The sequence below is a fragment of the Hypanus sabinus genome, chromosome 10 (genome assembly GCF_030144855.1).
Source record: "Hypanus sabinus isolate sHypSab1 chromosome 10, sHypSab1.hap1, whole genome shotgun sequence".
Classification (NCBI taxonomy): domain Eukaryota; kingdom Metazoa; phylum Chordata; class Chondrichthyes; order Myliobatiformes; family Dasyatidae; genus Hypanus; species Hypanus sabinus.
Window position 1 is genome coordinate 41,476,056 of NC_082715.1, and position 15,504 is coordinate 41,491,559.

A 15,504-nucleotide genomic window follows, 5' to 3' on the forward strand; every position below is an offset into this window, starting at 1 on the left:
ACAGATTCACCACCCTGTGGCTAAAGAAATTCCTCCTCAACTCCTTTCTAAAAGTACACCCGTCTATTCTGAGGCTGTGTTTTCTGGTCTTAGACTCTCCCACCATAGGGAACATCCTCTCCACATCCACTTTTATCAAGGTCTTTCACCATTCAATAGGTTTCAATGAGGTCACCTGTCATTCTTCTGAATTCCAGTGAATACAGGCCCAGAGCCAAAGAATGCTCTTCATATAACAAGCCATTCAAAACTGGAATCATTTACATTGTAAAGCATTATAACGTGGACAACATATTTATGGGAACTTTATAATGAATGATAACGTTTCGCAGGCGCCTTTTTAGTTGGTGATGGGACTCCATTCATATTGACACATTGCCACCATGTTTCAGTTTTCTAACCGAGAACAGTCCAAGTCCACAAAGAACAACCACCATTTCATCCAGCACATTATTTTCCATAACTTAAGCCATCTACCATCAAATACATCTTTACCTAACCCTGCTCTCTGCTTTCAGCAGGGATCGCTCCTGCTATGGTCCATTTGTCCTTCCCCACTAATATCCTTCCAGGCATATATCCATGCACCTGGTTTCACATATAACCTTCTAGCTAGTCCTCCTTCCCTTCCCCACACCTTTTTAATATGGCATCTTTTTCCTCCTTTTCCAGTTCTGAAGAAGAGTCTTGGCCTGAAATATCAACAGTTCACATAGATGCTGCTTGACCTGCTGAGTTCCACCAGCAGTTTTTGTGTTACTTGGGATTTTCAGCATCTGCTGGATCTCGTGTGTTTACAAATCTATGATTATTGTTTTGCTATATTAACATGCTGTTCGGGCAACTTCTGTTTAAAAAGTTGATCGAAGGGATAATAAATATTCCACAAATGGTGATGTTTTAATGTTATTTGATTTGATTTTGCAGGAGCTAAAGCTGAGTGATGATCGTTATGTAAAGGATCTAAAGAAATCTGCTGAAGATATTGACTTGCTGTTGGAACGTATGGAAGGTCAAATAAAGACCATAACCAAGTCCTACAGAATGGAAATGAAGGAGATAGAGGTACTAAACCTTTTTCTTCCCTTCCATTTGTGTAGACAGTCAGGTTTATTGCCATATTTACAAGTACGTGTATGCCCAGGTGCAATGAAAAACTTACTTGCGGTAGCAGCACAAGCATGTTCCATCATATAAGCAGCATCCAGAAGAAAAACATAAATTATGCACATCTTTCTATAAAATGAACATGATTAGAACAAAAAGCAAGTCTAATTTTAATGCAAAGTGATCATTGTGATAATATTGTAATGATTATGGTTAAAAAAACATAGAAAGCCTACAGCACAATACAGGCGATTTGACCCACAATGCCATGCCAAACATGTACTTACTTTAGAAATTACCTACGGTTACTCATAGTCTATTTTTCTAAGCTCCATATACCCATCCAGGAGTCTCTTAAAAGACCTTATCATATCCGCTTCCAACACTGTTGCTGGCCGCCCATTCCACGCACTCACCACTCTGCGTTTTTTAAAAAAACGACTTACCCCTGGCATCTGCTCTGTATCTACTTCCAAGCACCTTAAAACTGTGCCCTCTCGTTTTATTCATTTCAGCCCTGGAAAAAAGCTTCTGATTGTCCACGCGATCAATGCCTCTCATCATTTTATATACCTCTATCAGGACACCTCTCATCCATCACTGCTCTAAGGAGAAAAGGCCAAGTTCACTCAACCTATTCTCATAAGGCATGCTCCCCAATCCAGGCAACATCCTTGTAAATCTCCTCTGCACCCTTTCTGTGGCTTCCAAATCCTTCCTGTAGTGAGGTGACCAGAAATGATGACAGTACTCCAAGTGGGGTGTGACCAAGGTCTTATATAGCTGTGACATTGCCTCTTGGCTCTTAAACTCAATCCATGGTTGATGAAGGCCAATGCACCATATGCCTTCTTAACCACAGAGTCAATCTGTGCAGCAGCTTTGAGTGTCCTCTGATCCTCTGCACAGCCAAGGGTCTTACCATTAATACTATATTCTGCCATCATATTTTGACCTAGCAAAATGAACCATCTCACACTTACTGGGTTGAACTCTATCTGCCACTTCTCAGCCCAGTTCTGCACCCTATCAATGTCCCACTGTAACCTCTGACAGCCCTCCACACTACCCACACCACCACCAACCTTTGTGTCATCAGCAGATTTACTAGCCCATCCCTCTGCTTCCTCATCCATGCTATTTATAAATATCATGAAGAGAAGGGGTCCCAGAACAGATTCCTGAAGCACCCCACTGGTGAACAACCTCCATGCAGAATATGACGCATTTACAACCACTCTTTGCTTTCAGTGGGCAAGCCAGTTCTGGATCCACAAAGCAATGTCCCCTTGGATCCCATGCCTCCTTACTTTCTCAATAAGCCTTGCATGAACTACATTGTCAAATGCCTTGCTGAAATCCATGGACACTACATCTATTACTCTTCCTTCATCAATGTGTTTAGTTACATCCTCAAAAAATTCAATCGGGCTCGTAAGGCACGCCTGCCTTTGACAAAGCCATACTAACTATTCCTAATCATATATTACACCCCTCCAAATGTTAATAAATCCTGCCTCTCAGGATCCTGCCTCACTGGTCTATAATTTCCTGGGCTATCTCTACTCTCTTTCTTGAATAAGGGAACAACATCTGCAACCCTCCAATCCCCCGGAACCTCTCCCATCCCCATTGATGATGGAAAGATCATCGCCAGAGGCTCAGCAATCTCCTCTTGCCTCCCACAGTAGCCTAGGGTATATCACATCTGGTCCTGGTGACTTATCGAACTTGAGGGTTTCCAAAAGCTCCAGCACATCCTCTCAATGTCTATATGCTGAAGCTTTTCAGTCCACTGCAAGTCATCCCTACAATCGCCACGATTCTTTTCTGTAGTGACTACTGAAGCAAGGTATTTGTTAAGTATGTCTGCTATCTCCTCCGGTTCCATACACACTTTCCCACTGTCACATTTGATTGGTCCTATTCTCTCACGTCTTGTCCTCTTGCACTTCACATAGTTGTAGAATGCATTGGAGTTTTCCTTAATCCTGCTCGCAAGGCCTTCTCATGGCCCCTTCTGGCTCTCCTAATTTCAATCTTAAGCTCCTTCCTGCTAGTCTTATAACCTTCTCGATCTCTATTGCTGCCTAGATTTTTTGAACGTTTCTTAAGCTTTTCTTCTTGACTAGATTTTCAACAGCCTTTGTACACCAAAGTTCCTGTACCCTCCCATCCTTTCCCTGTGTCTTTGGAATGTACCTATGCAGAACACCACACAAATATCCCCTGAACATTTGCCACATTTCTGCCATATATTTCCCTGAGAATGCCTGTTCCCAATTTATGCTTCCAAGTTCCTGCCTGATAGCTTAATATTTCCACTTACTCCAATTAAACACTTTCCGAACTTGTCTGTTCCTATCCCTCTCCAACCACTATCTCTAAAATGCTCTCCCACAGAGAGATCTGACACCTGACCAGGTTCATTTCCTAATACCAGATGAAGTACAGCCTTTCCTTTTGTAGGCTTATCTACATATTGTGTCAGGAAACCTTCCTGAACACACCTAATAAACTCCAGCCAATCTAAACCCCTTGCTCTAGGGAGATGCCAGTCAAAATTTGGGAAATTAAAATCTCCCACCATGACAACACTCTTATTATTACACCTTTCTAGAATCTGCTCTTCGATGACCCTATTACTATTGGGTGGTATATAAAAAAAAACACCCAGTAGAGTTACTGACCCCTTCCTGTTTCTCACTTCCACCCGCAGAGACTCAGTAGACAATCCCTCCATGACTTCCTCCTTTTCTGCAGCCATGACATTACCTCTGATCAGCAGTGCCATGTGTTCTTGTAACTGCTGGTGTGGAATCTAAGGCTATTGTCCCTTCTGCCCAGTAATAGCTGTGTGAAAGTGGGATATGGTGGGAATCTTTGGTAGGTGTTGCCTTCTTGAGCCCGTGTCACCTGTGGGCACTACCAGTGGAGGGGAGGAATATGCCCGTGATGTAGCTGAGTCTACCGCTGTCTTTGATTTTTGCTGATGTTGAGTGAGAGGTTGTTGCTGCAGCACCACTTAAACAGGTGTCCTGTCTCACTCCAGTAAGGGAACTCATCACCATCTGTAATTCATCCAACAACAGTAGTGTCACCAATGAATTTAAAGGTGGCATTGGAGATGTACTTAGCCACATAGTTGTGTGTATAGAGCGTGGAGCAAGGGGCTAAGCATATGGTCTGTGTTGATGACCAACAAGGAGGTTTTGTTAACAATCCTTGTTAATTGAGCTCTGCCAAAGTTGGGTATCCAGTTGCTATAGAGGTGCGGAGGCCCAGGTCTTGAATCTGCAGTCAATGAACAGAAGCCTGTCATATGAGTTCCTTTTGCCCAGATGGATCAGAACAGAGTGAAGAGTCAGAGAAATTGCATCTGCTGTTGATCTTTTAAGGCGGATATTAGGACAGGAGTTGCAATCCAAAGTCATTACACATGTTAAGGCCTGTTTATGGTTGTGAAAAAGGTGGTGTATTTCACAGGGCACTCTTGTATTTATTCAGAAAGTGGCAGCTGATTAAAGCATCTAGTCTGATAATACAGAGCAGCTGGGTAAACCTGTATTCATACAGAACCAGTCTTTTTTTGTGTGATTTGGCAAACTTCAAATAGCACTTTTAAATTATGTGAAGGAAGCCAAGAAAATTGTGTTCAAACACAGATAAGGAAACTGTATTCAACCTCTGATAAAATATAAGTAGTATGTTGAATGTTGGTAAATAAGGTAATGAAACCAGCATTGCCCTTGAACAGGTACTTTGGATCTGTCTTCACGAGGGAAGACACAAACAATCTCCCAGATGTAATAGTGGCCAAAGGAACAAGGGTAAAGGATGAACTGAAAGAAATTTATATTAGGCAAGAAATGGTGTTGGATAGACTGTTGAGTCTGAAGGCTGATAAGTCCCCGGGACCTGATGGTCTGCATCCCAGAGTACTTAAAGAGGTGGCTCTAGAAATCGTGGACCCATTGGTAATCATTTTCCAATGTTCTATAGATTCAGGAACAGTTCCTGCTGATTGGAGGGTGGCTAATGTTGTCCCACTTTTCAAAAAAGGAGGGAGAGAGAAAACAGGGAATTATAGACCAGTTAGCCTGACGTCAGTGGTGGGAAAGATGCTGGAGTCAATTATAAAAGAGGAAATTACAACACATTTGGATAGCAGTAGAAGGATCAGTCCGAGTCAGCATGGATTTATGAAGGGAAATTCATGCTTGACTAATCTTCTGGAGTTTTTTGAGAATGTAACTATGAAAACGGACAAGGGAGAGCCAGTGGATGTAGTGTACCTGGACTTCCAGAAAGCTTTTGATAGTCCCACATAGGAGATTACTGGGCAAAATTAGGGCACATGGTATTGGGGGCAGAGTACTGACATGGATTGAAAATTGGCTGGCTGACAGGAAACAGAGTTGTGATTAATGGGTCCCTTTCAGAATGGTCGGCTGTGACCAGTGGGGTACCGCAAGGTTTGGTGCTGGGACCACAGCTGTTTACAATATACATTAATGATTTAGATGAAGGGATTAAAAGTAACATTAGCAAATTTGCTGATGACACAAAGCTGGGTGACAGTGTGAAATGTCAGGAGGATGTTATGAGAATGCAAGGTGACTTGGACAGGTTGGGTGAGTGGGCAAATGTATGGCAGATGTAGTTTAATGTGGATAAATGTGAGGTGATCCACTTTGGTGGCAAGAACAGGAAGTCAGATTACTATCTAAATGGAGTCAAGTTAGGAAAAGTGGAAGTACAACGAGATCTAGGTGTTCTTGTACATCAGTCAATGAAAGCAAGCATGCAGGTACAGCAAGCAGTGAAGAAAGCTAATGGCATGCTGGCTTTTATAACAAGAGGAATTGAGTATAGGAGTAAAGAGGTCCTTTTGCAGCTGTACAGGGCCCTGGTGAGACCCCAACTGGAGTATTGTGTGCAATTTTGGTCTCCAAATTTGAGGAAGGAAATTCTTGCTATTGAGTGAGTGCAGCGTAGGTTCACAAGGTTAATTCCCGGAATGGCGGGACTGTCATATGTTGAAAGATTGAAGCGACTGGGCTTGTATACACTGGAATTTAGAAGGATGAGAGGGGATCTGATTGAAGCATATGAGATTATTAAGGGATTGGACACACTGGAGGCAGGAAGCATGTTCCCGATGGGTGAGTCCAGAACTAGAGGCCACAGTTTAAGAATAAAGGGTAGGCCATTTAGAACAGACATGCGGAAAAACTTTTTCACCCAGAGTGGTGGATATGTGGAATGCTCTGCCCCAGAAGGCAGTGGAGGCTAAGTCTCTCTGGATGCATTCAAGAGAGAGTTAGGTAGAGCTCTTATAGAGAGCGGGGTCAAGGGATATAGCGAGAGGGCAGGAACGGGGTACTAACTGTATATGATCAGCCCTGATCACAGTGAATGGTGGTGCTGGCTAGAAGGGCCAAATGGCCTACTCCTGCAACTACTGTCTATTGTCTTTGTCCACAGATTTGCAGGCAGTTGTACTAGATCGCAATGCAGATATCCTATATCACTGATATTCTAGATTGTCCATTTTATGTTAAAAGCTGATTTAAAATCTCTGGAGGGTAGCAACATCACAATTAAAAATCATTCACAGAATATGAATCATGTTTAGTGTATTTCCTTTGCTCAGCTATGTCAGAATCAGAAGATAGTGACTTCAGATCCCATCCCATATACTTGAATACAAGTGTAATCTGACACTTCTGAGAACACACTTCTGTGACCTCATCTATTCTTCTATTTTGTTTTTTTAAGCATCAGCAAAAGGGTTATTCCTTATGGTCTGGTCTACCAAATATCTTGATCGAAGTCAGTTTAAAAATAGTATCTTGTTACTACCATGTACAGTAGTTGTAGATTCCTGTTTATACATTGGATCTCGTACAATATATCCTAAGGTGACTAAGTATCATGAAAAGTTTGAGAGATTGGCTAAAGGCTTTTGATACCTTTTTTATTTCACCTGAGAAAAATTCCACATCATTATTTTCTTAATTCCAGGTAATCTGTACAAAGTCTGTTAATTTTGCACTTCCAAAATAATTATGGGCATTGCTAGATCATGTACTCCTTCTGGAGGGTTAAAATATGTAAGTTATTGAGAGTGCCCAAATGAGTTGTTCCAGTGCGGATATAACACTGATACTTACTTGACGGTGTGGGTAAATTGCTCAGAGCTTTATTGCTCGCAAAGAGCAGAGCAAATTAAAATTGGCTAATTGTTGCCCGGTTGCTGTCAGCCCAGTTATCGGCCAATTGAGGGAATGTGTTTTCAACAATTCTGTCAAACTGAACTCAGCCTTCAGTAATCTGCTAGTGATGCCCATTTGGTTCTTTCAAGGACAAATTGGCTCTCAAATGATCATAGTCTTGGCCCGTAACTGGATCACTTACCAGCAAAGATAGAGAAGTCTGTTGAAGTCTGATGGCACTATTTTCAAACGTTTTTATTTATAAAAGGGGGCACAAAAGTAAGGTTAATACAAACATTCAGATAATATACGTCGTCAATACTCAATCTAAATCACGGGTATCGTAATAATCGTTATTAAGAAATAAGCTCTACTGTTGTCTAGGGGATAATAGATTGTCCGTTGGAAATATAAAAGTCACTTAGAAGTCTGCAGGCTTCAGCCTTTTGGGAATCGCTGGGTTTCACGTATTTGAGAGAGATTGGTGAGAAAAGGAAAACTTGCCTGGGTCTTTATGAAGCAACTCCGTTGAATCAGGGGAGCGTTGGTTCCCTGTTGTTAGTTCAAAGTCCTTTTCGGTGTTATCAGCCACCCGCTCCCCAGGCAAAGGAGAAACGGAACGCACGTGGCTTTGAATGCTTCCCGCTAGCACGGGAGCACTGAGCGATGGTGTGTCCTTCTGGTGCATCGCTGGGGTACCGCCTCCTGCAGTCCCCTTTTATCTTGACTTACAGAGTTGTAGATGTCCATCAAAGTAGGATGATGCAATCCCCACCCCCACATTGCCCGAGGGTGTCCATGTCCCTGGTAGCTGTCACGTAGCAGGGACATGCAATTCACACAGGTGTCTCTAAGAACAATGGTTAAAACTGTTGCATTGTCTCTCATTTCCTGGGTCCGAGACCCGAATTAATAGTGATCTTGCGATTTTCCAGAAGGAAGGGGCTGCTCCCACCCTTTCAGCCCCTCAGAGCTGTGGTACATTCATAACAGCCCAAAGAAATGTATTCCAGTGTTGAGATCAGAGTAACTGCTCATAACATCAAGGCAACATTTTTACTGAGGACGATGCTATTGAAGTGTTTTGGTAAAACTGAAATCAATGGCAATCGTGAAAACTTCCATGGTCTTTAAATCCACCTACTCATTATACTGACAAAGAAGTGTAATAAATCCGTCAAACATGATTTTACTTTTGCAATATCATTTTAACCCAGCTTGACTGTATTACGATCTTGTAAAATTCCTGTTATTGTTACCTTAATGATACATTCCTACATGTTCCCAATAACACATTAGGATACCTAACCCTATAGCTTCTTGCTTTCTGCTTGCCTTTTTATTTAACTGAATAGGGGTGTTTATTCTTCTCTGATATTTTGAGATCTGTAACCATCTGCTTTACAGGTTGACGGAGCACTCTGCCTGTCAGGGATCCTGAGGCAGGTTCAGAGCAAATTGAATTGGTGAATTGCTCATCATATCAGAGACCAGGCAAATGAGATTATGAAAGGAATAGCTTGGTAAATCCAAACCTGTCAAAAGAATTTCAGGATGTGTATTGTATATATTTCTCTGACATTAAATGTACATATTGAAACAAAATGGTACTGATTCACATGTGCTCAGTTTGAAACTCTTTTAAAGCACAATGCAACACAGAAGGGGTGAATACTTGGCTATTCTGCTCTCCATACTTTTATGGAGTCCCCGACGCAGACTGGGAGACCGTTTCGCTGAACACCTACGCTCGGTCTGGCAGAGAAAGCAGGTTCTCCCAGTGGCCACACATTTTAATTCCACGTCCCATTCCCATTCTGATAGGTCTACCCATGGCCTCCTCTACTGTCAAGATGAAGCCACACTCAGGTTGGAGGAACAACACCTTATATACCGGCTGGGTAGCCTCCAACCTGATGGCAGGAACATTGACTTCTCTAACTTCCATTAATGCCCCTCCTCCCCTTCTTACCCCATCCCTGACATAGTTGTTTGTTTTTTTATCTCTCTGCCCATCACCCTGCCTGTTCTCCATCTCCCTCTGGTGCTCCACACCTTTCTTTCTCCCGAGGCCTCCCATCCCATGATCTTTCCCCTTCTCCAGCTCTGTATCACTTTTGCCAATCGCCTTTCCAGCTCTCAGCTTCACCCCACCCCCTCCGGTCTTCTCCTATCATTTCGCATTTCCCCCTCCCCCTCCTACTTTCAAATCTCTTACTATCTTTCCCTTCAGTTAGTCCTGACGAAGGGTCTCGGCCCGAAACGTCGACAGTGCTTCTTCCTATAGATGCTGCCTGGCCTGCTGTGTTCCACCAGCATTTTGTGTGTGTTGTTTGAATTTCCAGCATCTGCAGATTTCCTCGTGTTTGCTCCATACTTTTATTCTTAACTTTAGTGATGTGAAATTCCAGATTCCCATTTCCTCCCAATTTTACAGTTCTGATAAATGGTTCAGGTATTAGTTTGCCATTTTTTTGTTTAGTATTAACAGATTTTTACCTCATTTTTCAAAGAAGTTTGATTATTTTCCTTTATCAATCCTTTGTGTTCTTTTCTGCAAACAAATCCTTCTTCTTTAACAGTCCTGATAATTATTAAAATAAAAACAAATCTATTTGTAAAATGATTTATCATGCTTGCCTTTGAATGGTATAGATTTAAATTGTAGATTATCTATTTTCATTTCTGTTATTAACAGAAAGCCTTTCAGCTGGAACGCCACGAACTGATGAAAAATAATCTGTTAATGTGGGAAAAGAAAATGCAGATACGAAAAGACAAAGAGGTGAATACTTAGTATTTATTGTCTACTGTTATGCCTGCAGCCCCCTCCTTTGTGAGAATCGCAAGATCACTGTTGGGTTGGGTCAGGGGACCCAGGAAATGAGAGAGAGAGACGTGCAGAATGTCTCGTTCCCCCGGCGATATAAAGCTATGGGACATGGCCATTGTCTCCGGAAGGCGAATTTGTGGATTGGAGACTGTACTACGTGGAAGCCCTCAGGCAAAGTGGGCTGGTTGAGGGAGAGATTACATCACCCCCAACCTGATTGACATCTACCACCCTGTGAGTCAGGATAAAAGAGGGTCTGTGGGAACAGCCCCTCAGACGCACCAGAAGAAACACTAGCGCTCCCGTAATAGCAGGAAGCCATTTGAAGGAGGCCATGTGCGTTCAGTTCTGTTGCCTGGGACTGGTGGCTGGTACCACAGAAAACGGCTTGTAGCTAACAACAGGGAAACCAACTCCCCCGACTCAAAGGATTGGCATCATAAAAGACCTGGGCAAGTTTAAACAGTCTCTCTCTTAAACCCAAAATGCTGCAGCTTGAATGAAATAACAGTGACTTTTATATTTCCATTGGACAATACATTATCCCCTAGATAACGATAGAGCTATTTCTTATTGATTGTTATTATACCCACGCTTTTAGATTTAGTATTGACGATGTATATTATCTGTATGTTTGCTGGTAAGTGACCCAGTTACGGGGTTCGTAACACTACTTACAGAAAAAAATTAAGAATTTTTGAAGTGCATTTAAAATTCAAACAATATAGATTATTAATTAATATTGGTTATAGTCAACATTTGCAAGCAGGATTTTAAATTAGTGAGAGAATTAATTGAAGGTCCCATTACAAAAATGAGTGTCTGGATCACGTGTTGGTCTGCAAAAAAAATTCTTAAGACTTTAAAAAGCTGACATGATAGCCAGTGATGGGGGCAGCTAAACATCATTGTTGCTTGGTTTGTGACAGTGTTTGAAGGACATTTTATATACTCACTTTGCTATACCTGAAATTTAATTAAGAGATTGTCAAGACAGTTTACAATTAGTAATCTGATTACCACAAAGATTTAAATTTCTCCAGATGTCCCTTCACTCCAGTTTCACTGTTTAAGATCACTTTCATAATCTGGAGCTCACAAGGTTGTAGTCAAAAAGACTTAAAAATGTATTAATCCAAGTATCTGAAACAATAACATAAAATTTTGATTATCTGATCTGAAATTAAATGGCTAAAGACATAATGTCTTCAAGTGACCATGAAGGTATGTCAAGGGAGGTGGAGGAGCACATACAGGGCTACTCTGTATCTGTGGTTCGGAATGAATGCCACAATTGTCACAGACTTCATCAAGACCATAGACATAGAAGCAGAATTAGGCCATTCAGCGCATTGAGTTTGCTCTGCCATTCTATCATGGTTGATCCCGGATCCCACTAAACCCCGTACACCTGCCTTCTAGACAGATCCGTTGATGCTCTGACCAATCAGGACACTATTAAATTCTGCTTTAAGTATACCCACAGAATTGGTCTCCACCGCAGTCTGTGGCAGAGCATTCCACAGATTGGCTACTCTCTGGCTATATAAAAAAATCCTTAACTATGTTCTGTAAGGTCACTACTCAATTTTGAGACTATGCCCTCTTTTTCTGCTTACCCCCGCCAGAGGAAACATCTGCTCCACCTCCACTTTTAACATTTGGTACGTTTCAATGAGATTCTCCCATATTCTTCTAAATTCTAGTGAGTACAGGCCCAAAGCTGCCAAACGCTCCTCATATGTTAACCCCCTCATTCCTGGAATCCTCCACATGAACCTCCTCTGGACTCTCTCCAATGACAACGCATCCTTTTTGAGATATGGGGCCCAAAACTGTTGACAATACAGTGTGTCCTGACCAGTGTCTTGTAAAGCCTCAACATTATCTCCTTGCTTCTGTATTCTGTTCTTCTTGAAATAAATGCCAACATTGTATTTGCCTATTTTACCACAGTCACAGCCTGTAAATTAATCTTCTGGGAGTCTTGCACGAGGTCTCCTAAGTCCCTTTGCACCTCTGATGTTGGAACCTTCTCCCCCTTTAGATCAGAGTCTGCACTATTATTCCTCTTACTGAAATGCATTTCCCAACACTGTATTCCATCTGCTACTTTTGCCCATTCTTCCAATTTGTCTCGGTCTTGCTGTAATTGCATTGCTTCCTCAGTCCTACCTACCCTTCCACCTATCTTCATATTATCTGCAAATGTTGCCACAAAGCCATTAATTCCATTTTCTAAAATCAGTGACAAACAATGGGAAAAGTAGCATTCCCAATACTGACTCCTGAGGAACACCACTAGTCACTGGCAGCCAACCAGAAAAGGCCCCCTTTAGTACCACTCACTGCCTCCTGCCAGGAGGCTATTCCTGTTTCCAGGCCAGTATTTTTTCTGTAACACCATAGGATTCTACCTTGTTAAGCAGTCTCGTGTGGCACCTTATCAAGTGCTTTCTTTAAATCCAAGTAAATGACATCCCAAGCCTCTGCTTTGTCCACCCTGTTTGTTACTTCCTCAAAGAATTCTTAACAGATCTGTCAGGCAAGATCTCCCTTCTCAAAAACCATGCTGACTTTGACTTATTTTATAATTAGTCTCTGATTACCCAGAAACCACATCCTTAATAATAGACTCCAACACTTTTCGAACCAGTGAGATTAGGCTAACTGGCCTATAATTTCTTTTGCTTCCTCCCTGAGTGGAGAAACATTTGCAATTTTCCTATCCTCTGGGACCATGCCAGAATTAAGTGAAAGATTATGACCAATGCACTAATTATCTCTTCAACAACCTCTCTCAGGACTCTGGGATGTAGTCCATCTGGTCCAGGTGACTTATCCCCTTCAAGACCTTTGAGTTTGTCTAGCATATTTTCCTTTGTAATGGCAATGGCACTCACACCTGCTCCCTGGCACTCATAGATTTCTGTCAAGCTGCTTGCATCTTCCACAGTGAAGACGACTGCAAAGTACTTGTAAGTTCATCTGCCATTTCTTTGTCTCCATTACTACGTCACCAGTATCATTTTCCAACTGTCCAATATTAACACTCACCTCCCTTTTACTCTTGATATAAGACCTGCTTGGTCGAGTACAGGTGCCCACAGAACCATCTCAGGACTTCCCAAACCAGAAACCCACTATGACCCAGGGGATTCATGGTCTGAGGGCTAGGTATGTGGCATTGAGAGCTGGAGACCCAGAGACCTACACTAAATCCAGATATGACCTCTGAAAGCCTCATTATATGCAGTTATTTCAGTGCCAGTGCAATATTGGAACATTCTTTTACAATCTCTGTTCATGATCTTGATAGATCCTCACTTGTAAGCTCGTTCCAATAACTACCACATTCTTCTGGCCTGCTTTGTCAAACCCAGCCTCATCTGCCTATTTTACAATGTCTTGTGAGGGTATTAGGTTTATAGAAACACGTGGGTCATGAATAGACACAATTTCCATTGTACTCCAAAGCAATGTGTATATTGCTGTCACATGTACCAAGATCAGGTGAAAAGCTTTGACTTGCATGCTAACCATGCAGGTTGCTCTGAGGCACAAATATATCAAAATAGTACAGAAGGAAAAGCAATAACAGAATTCAGAATGAAGTGTCAGTTACAGTTAAGAGAGTGCAGAGTAGGTAGGCAATAAGGTGCAAGGGAAAAGATGAAATAGATGAAGATGAAATAGATGGGCATATGTTGTGTTATCCTAAGAGGCACTGATATAGATTGACAACAAAGCGAAACATTTGGGCACAAATCGGCAATATAATCGGTACTGTTGGACAATGCTGCTGAAAATGACATTATTGAATTTTTTGCTTGTTTTTTTCCCCCTCATTGCTTTTTCCAATTTGCGCATCGTTTTTCATTTGGAACATTTTGTAGAAAATATAAATTGCACAGTACTGTAAAAGATCAGAAATATAACTTTTCCACAAAGTAGGAAAATTGCCAGGAAAGAATTGCTTATTTTTCAGTCAATATGCAATGTTTTTTAAATTTTCTCAGGTGGAGTATTTTGTTGTTAGAATGGAGAAAGCTGAGGAGTACGAGAATCAACTTCAGCAGTTGCGGGTTCAAGATGCAGAGGAATACAATATGATCAAAATGAAGTTGCAGACCGATGTAGAGGTATGTGGGTTGCCCACAAATTGAAATCCCCATTTTGCTTTTGTTGATATATGAATAAAGTGTTTGCTTACCAAGTGACTCCGTGGATGGGGAAAGAGCCTTCCACTGGCTGTACAGAGTGTCTTGTACAGGGTTAAATGAGTGGGTTGCTGGGCAGTGCAACTCATTGGCCAGAATGAGTTCCACACTGTATTTCTAAATGAATAAACAAGTACAGTTTACAGAATTCTCAGTCTCCTGGTTTGCAGTGTATCTGGCCCAAGGGAGTGAAATCTTGCTGACTGTCAGCAATTCTCATTGTGTCCTTGGCATTTACTGCCTCACCATGTGCTTGGATGTAGAGAGTTTACTGGTAGTCCTTCAGAGGAGCTTCTGGATAAAGTAAAGATTTTTACGTAATACTATTAGATACTAGATGAATCAGAATCAGGTTTATTATCGCCGGCATGTGATGTGAAATTGGTTAACTTAGTAGCAGCAGTTCAATGCAATACAGAATATAGATGAAACAAAGTAAATCTTATTCAGTATACTTTATACAGTATACATATATTGAATAGATTAAAAATCGTGCAAAAACAGAAAAACTATGTATTTAAAAAAAAATGAGGTAGTGTCTAAGGGTTCAATGACGATTTAGGAATTGAATGGCAGAGGGGAAGAAACTGTTCCTGAATCACTGAGTGTGTGCCTTCAGGCTTCTGTACCTCCTACCTGAGGGTAACAGTGAGAAAAGGGCATGCCCCGGGTGCTGGTGGTCCTTAATAATGGATGCTGCCTTTTTGAGGCACCACTCCTTGAAGATGTCCTGGGTACTTTGTAGGCTAGTGCCCAAGATGGAGCTAACTAGATTTACAACTCCCTTTCGGTCCTGTGCCGTATCTCGCCACCCCCCCCCCCCCCACATACCAGACAGTGATGCAGGCTGTCAGAAAGCTCTCCATGGTACATCAATAAAAAATTTTGAGTGTATAACCACTGTCTTGCCTTCTTTATAACTACATCAATATGTTGGGACCAGGTTAGATCCTCAGAGATCTTACATCCAGGAACTTGAAGCTGCTGACTCTCTCCGCTTCTGATCCCTTTGTGAGGATTGGTATGTGTTCCTTCGTCTTACCCTTCTGGAAGTCCACAATCGGCTCTTTTGTCTGACTGACGTTGAGTGACAGACTATTGCTGCGACACCACTCCACTAGTTGGC

At 41.8% G+C, this 15,504-nt stretch overlaps 1 protein-coding gene across 1 annotated transcript in view; it reads left to right on the forward strand.

Annotated features, from left to right (window-relative positions):
• drc1 (dynein regulatory complex subunit 1 homolog (Chlamydomonas)) overlaps window positions 1-15,504 on the forward strand; it is an 89,121-nt gene that overhangs the window by 37,774 nt on the left and 35,843 nt on the right. The window contains exons 5-7 of the mRNA XM_059981750.1: window positions 928-1,065; window positions 10,024-10,110; window positions 14,178-14,300. Coding sequence (XP_059837733.1) covers window positions 928-1,065; window positions 10,024-10,110; window positions 14,178-14,300 — 348 coding nt within the window. The remainder of the gene's footprint in view (window positions 1-927; window positions 1,066-10,023; window positions 10,111-14,177; window positions 14,301-15,504) is intronic.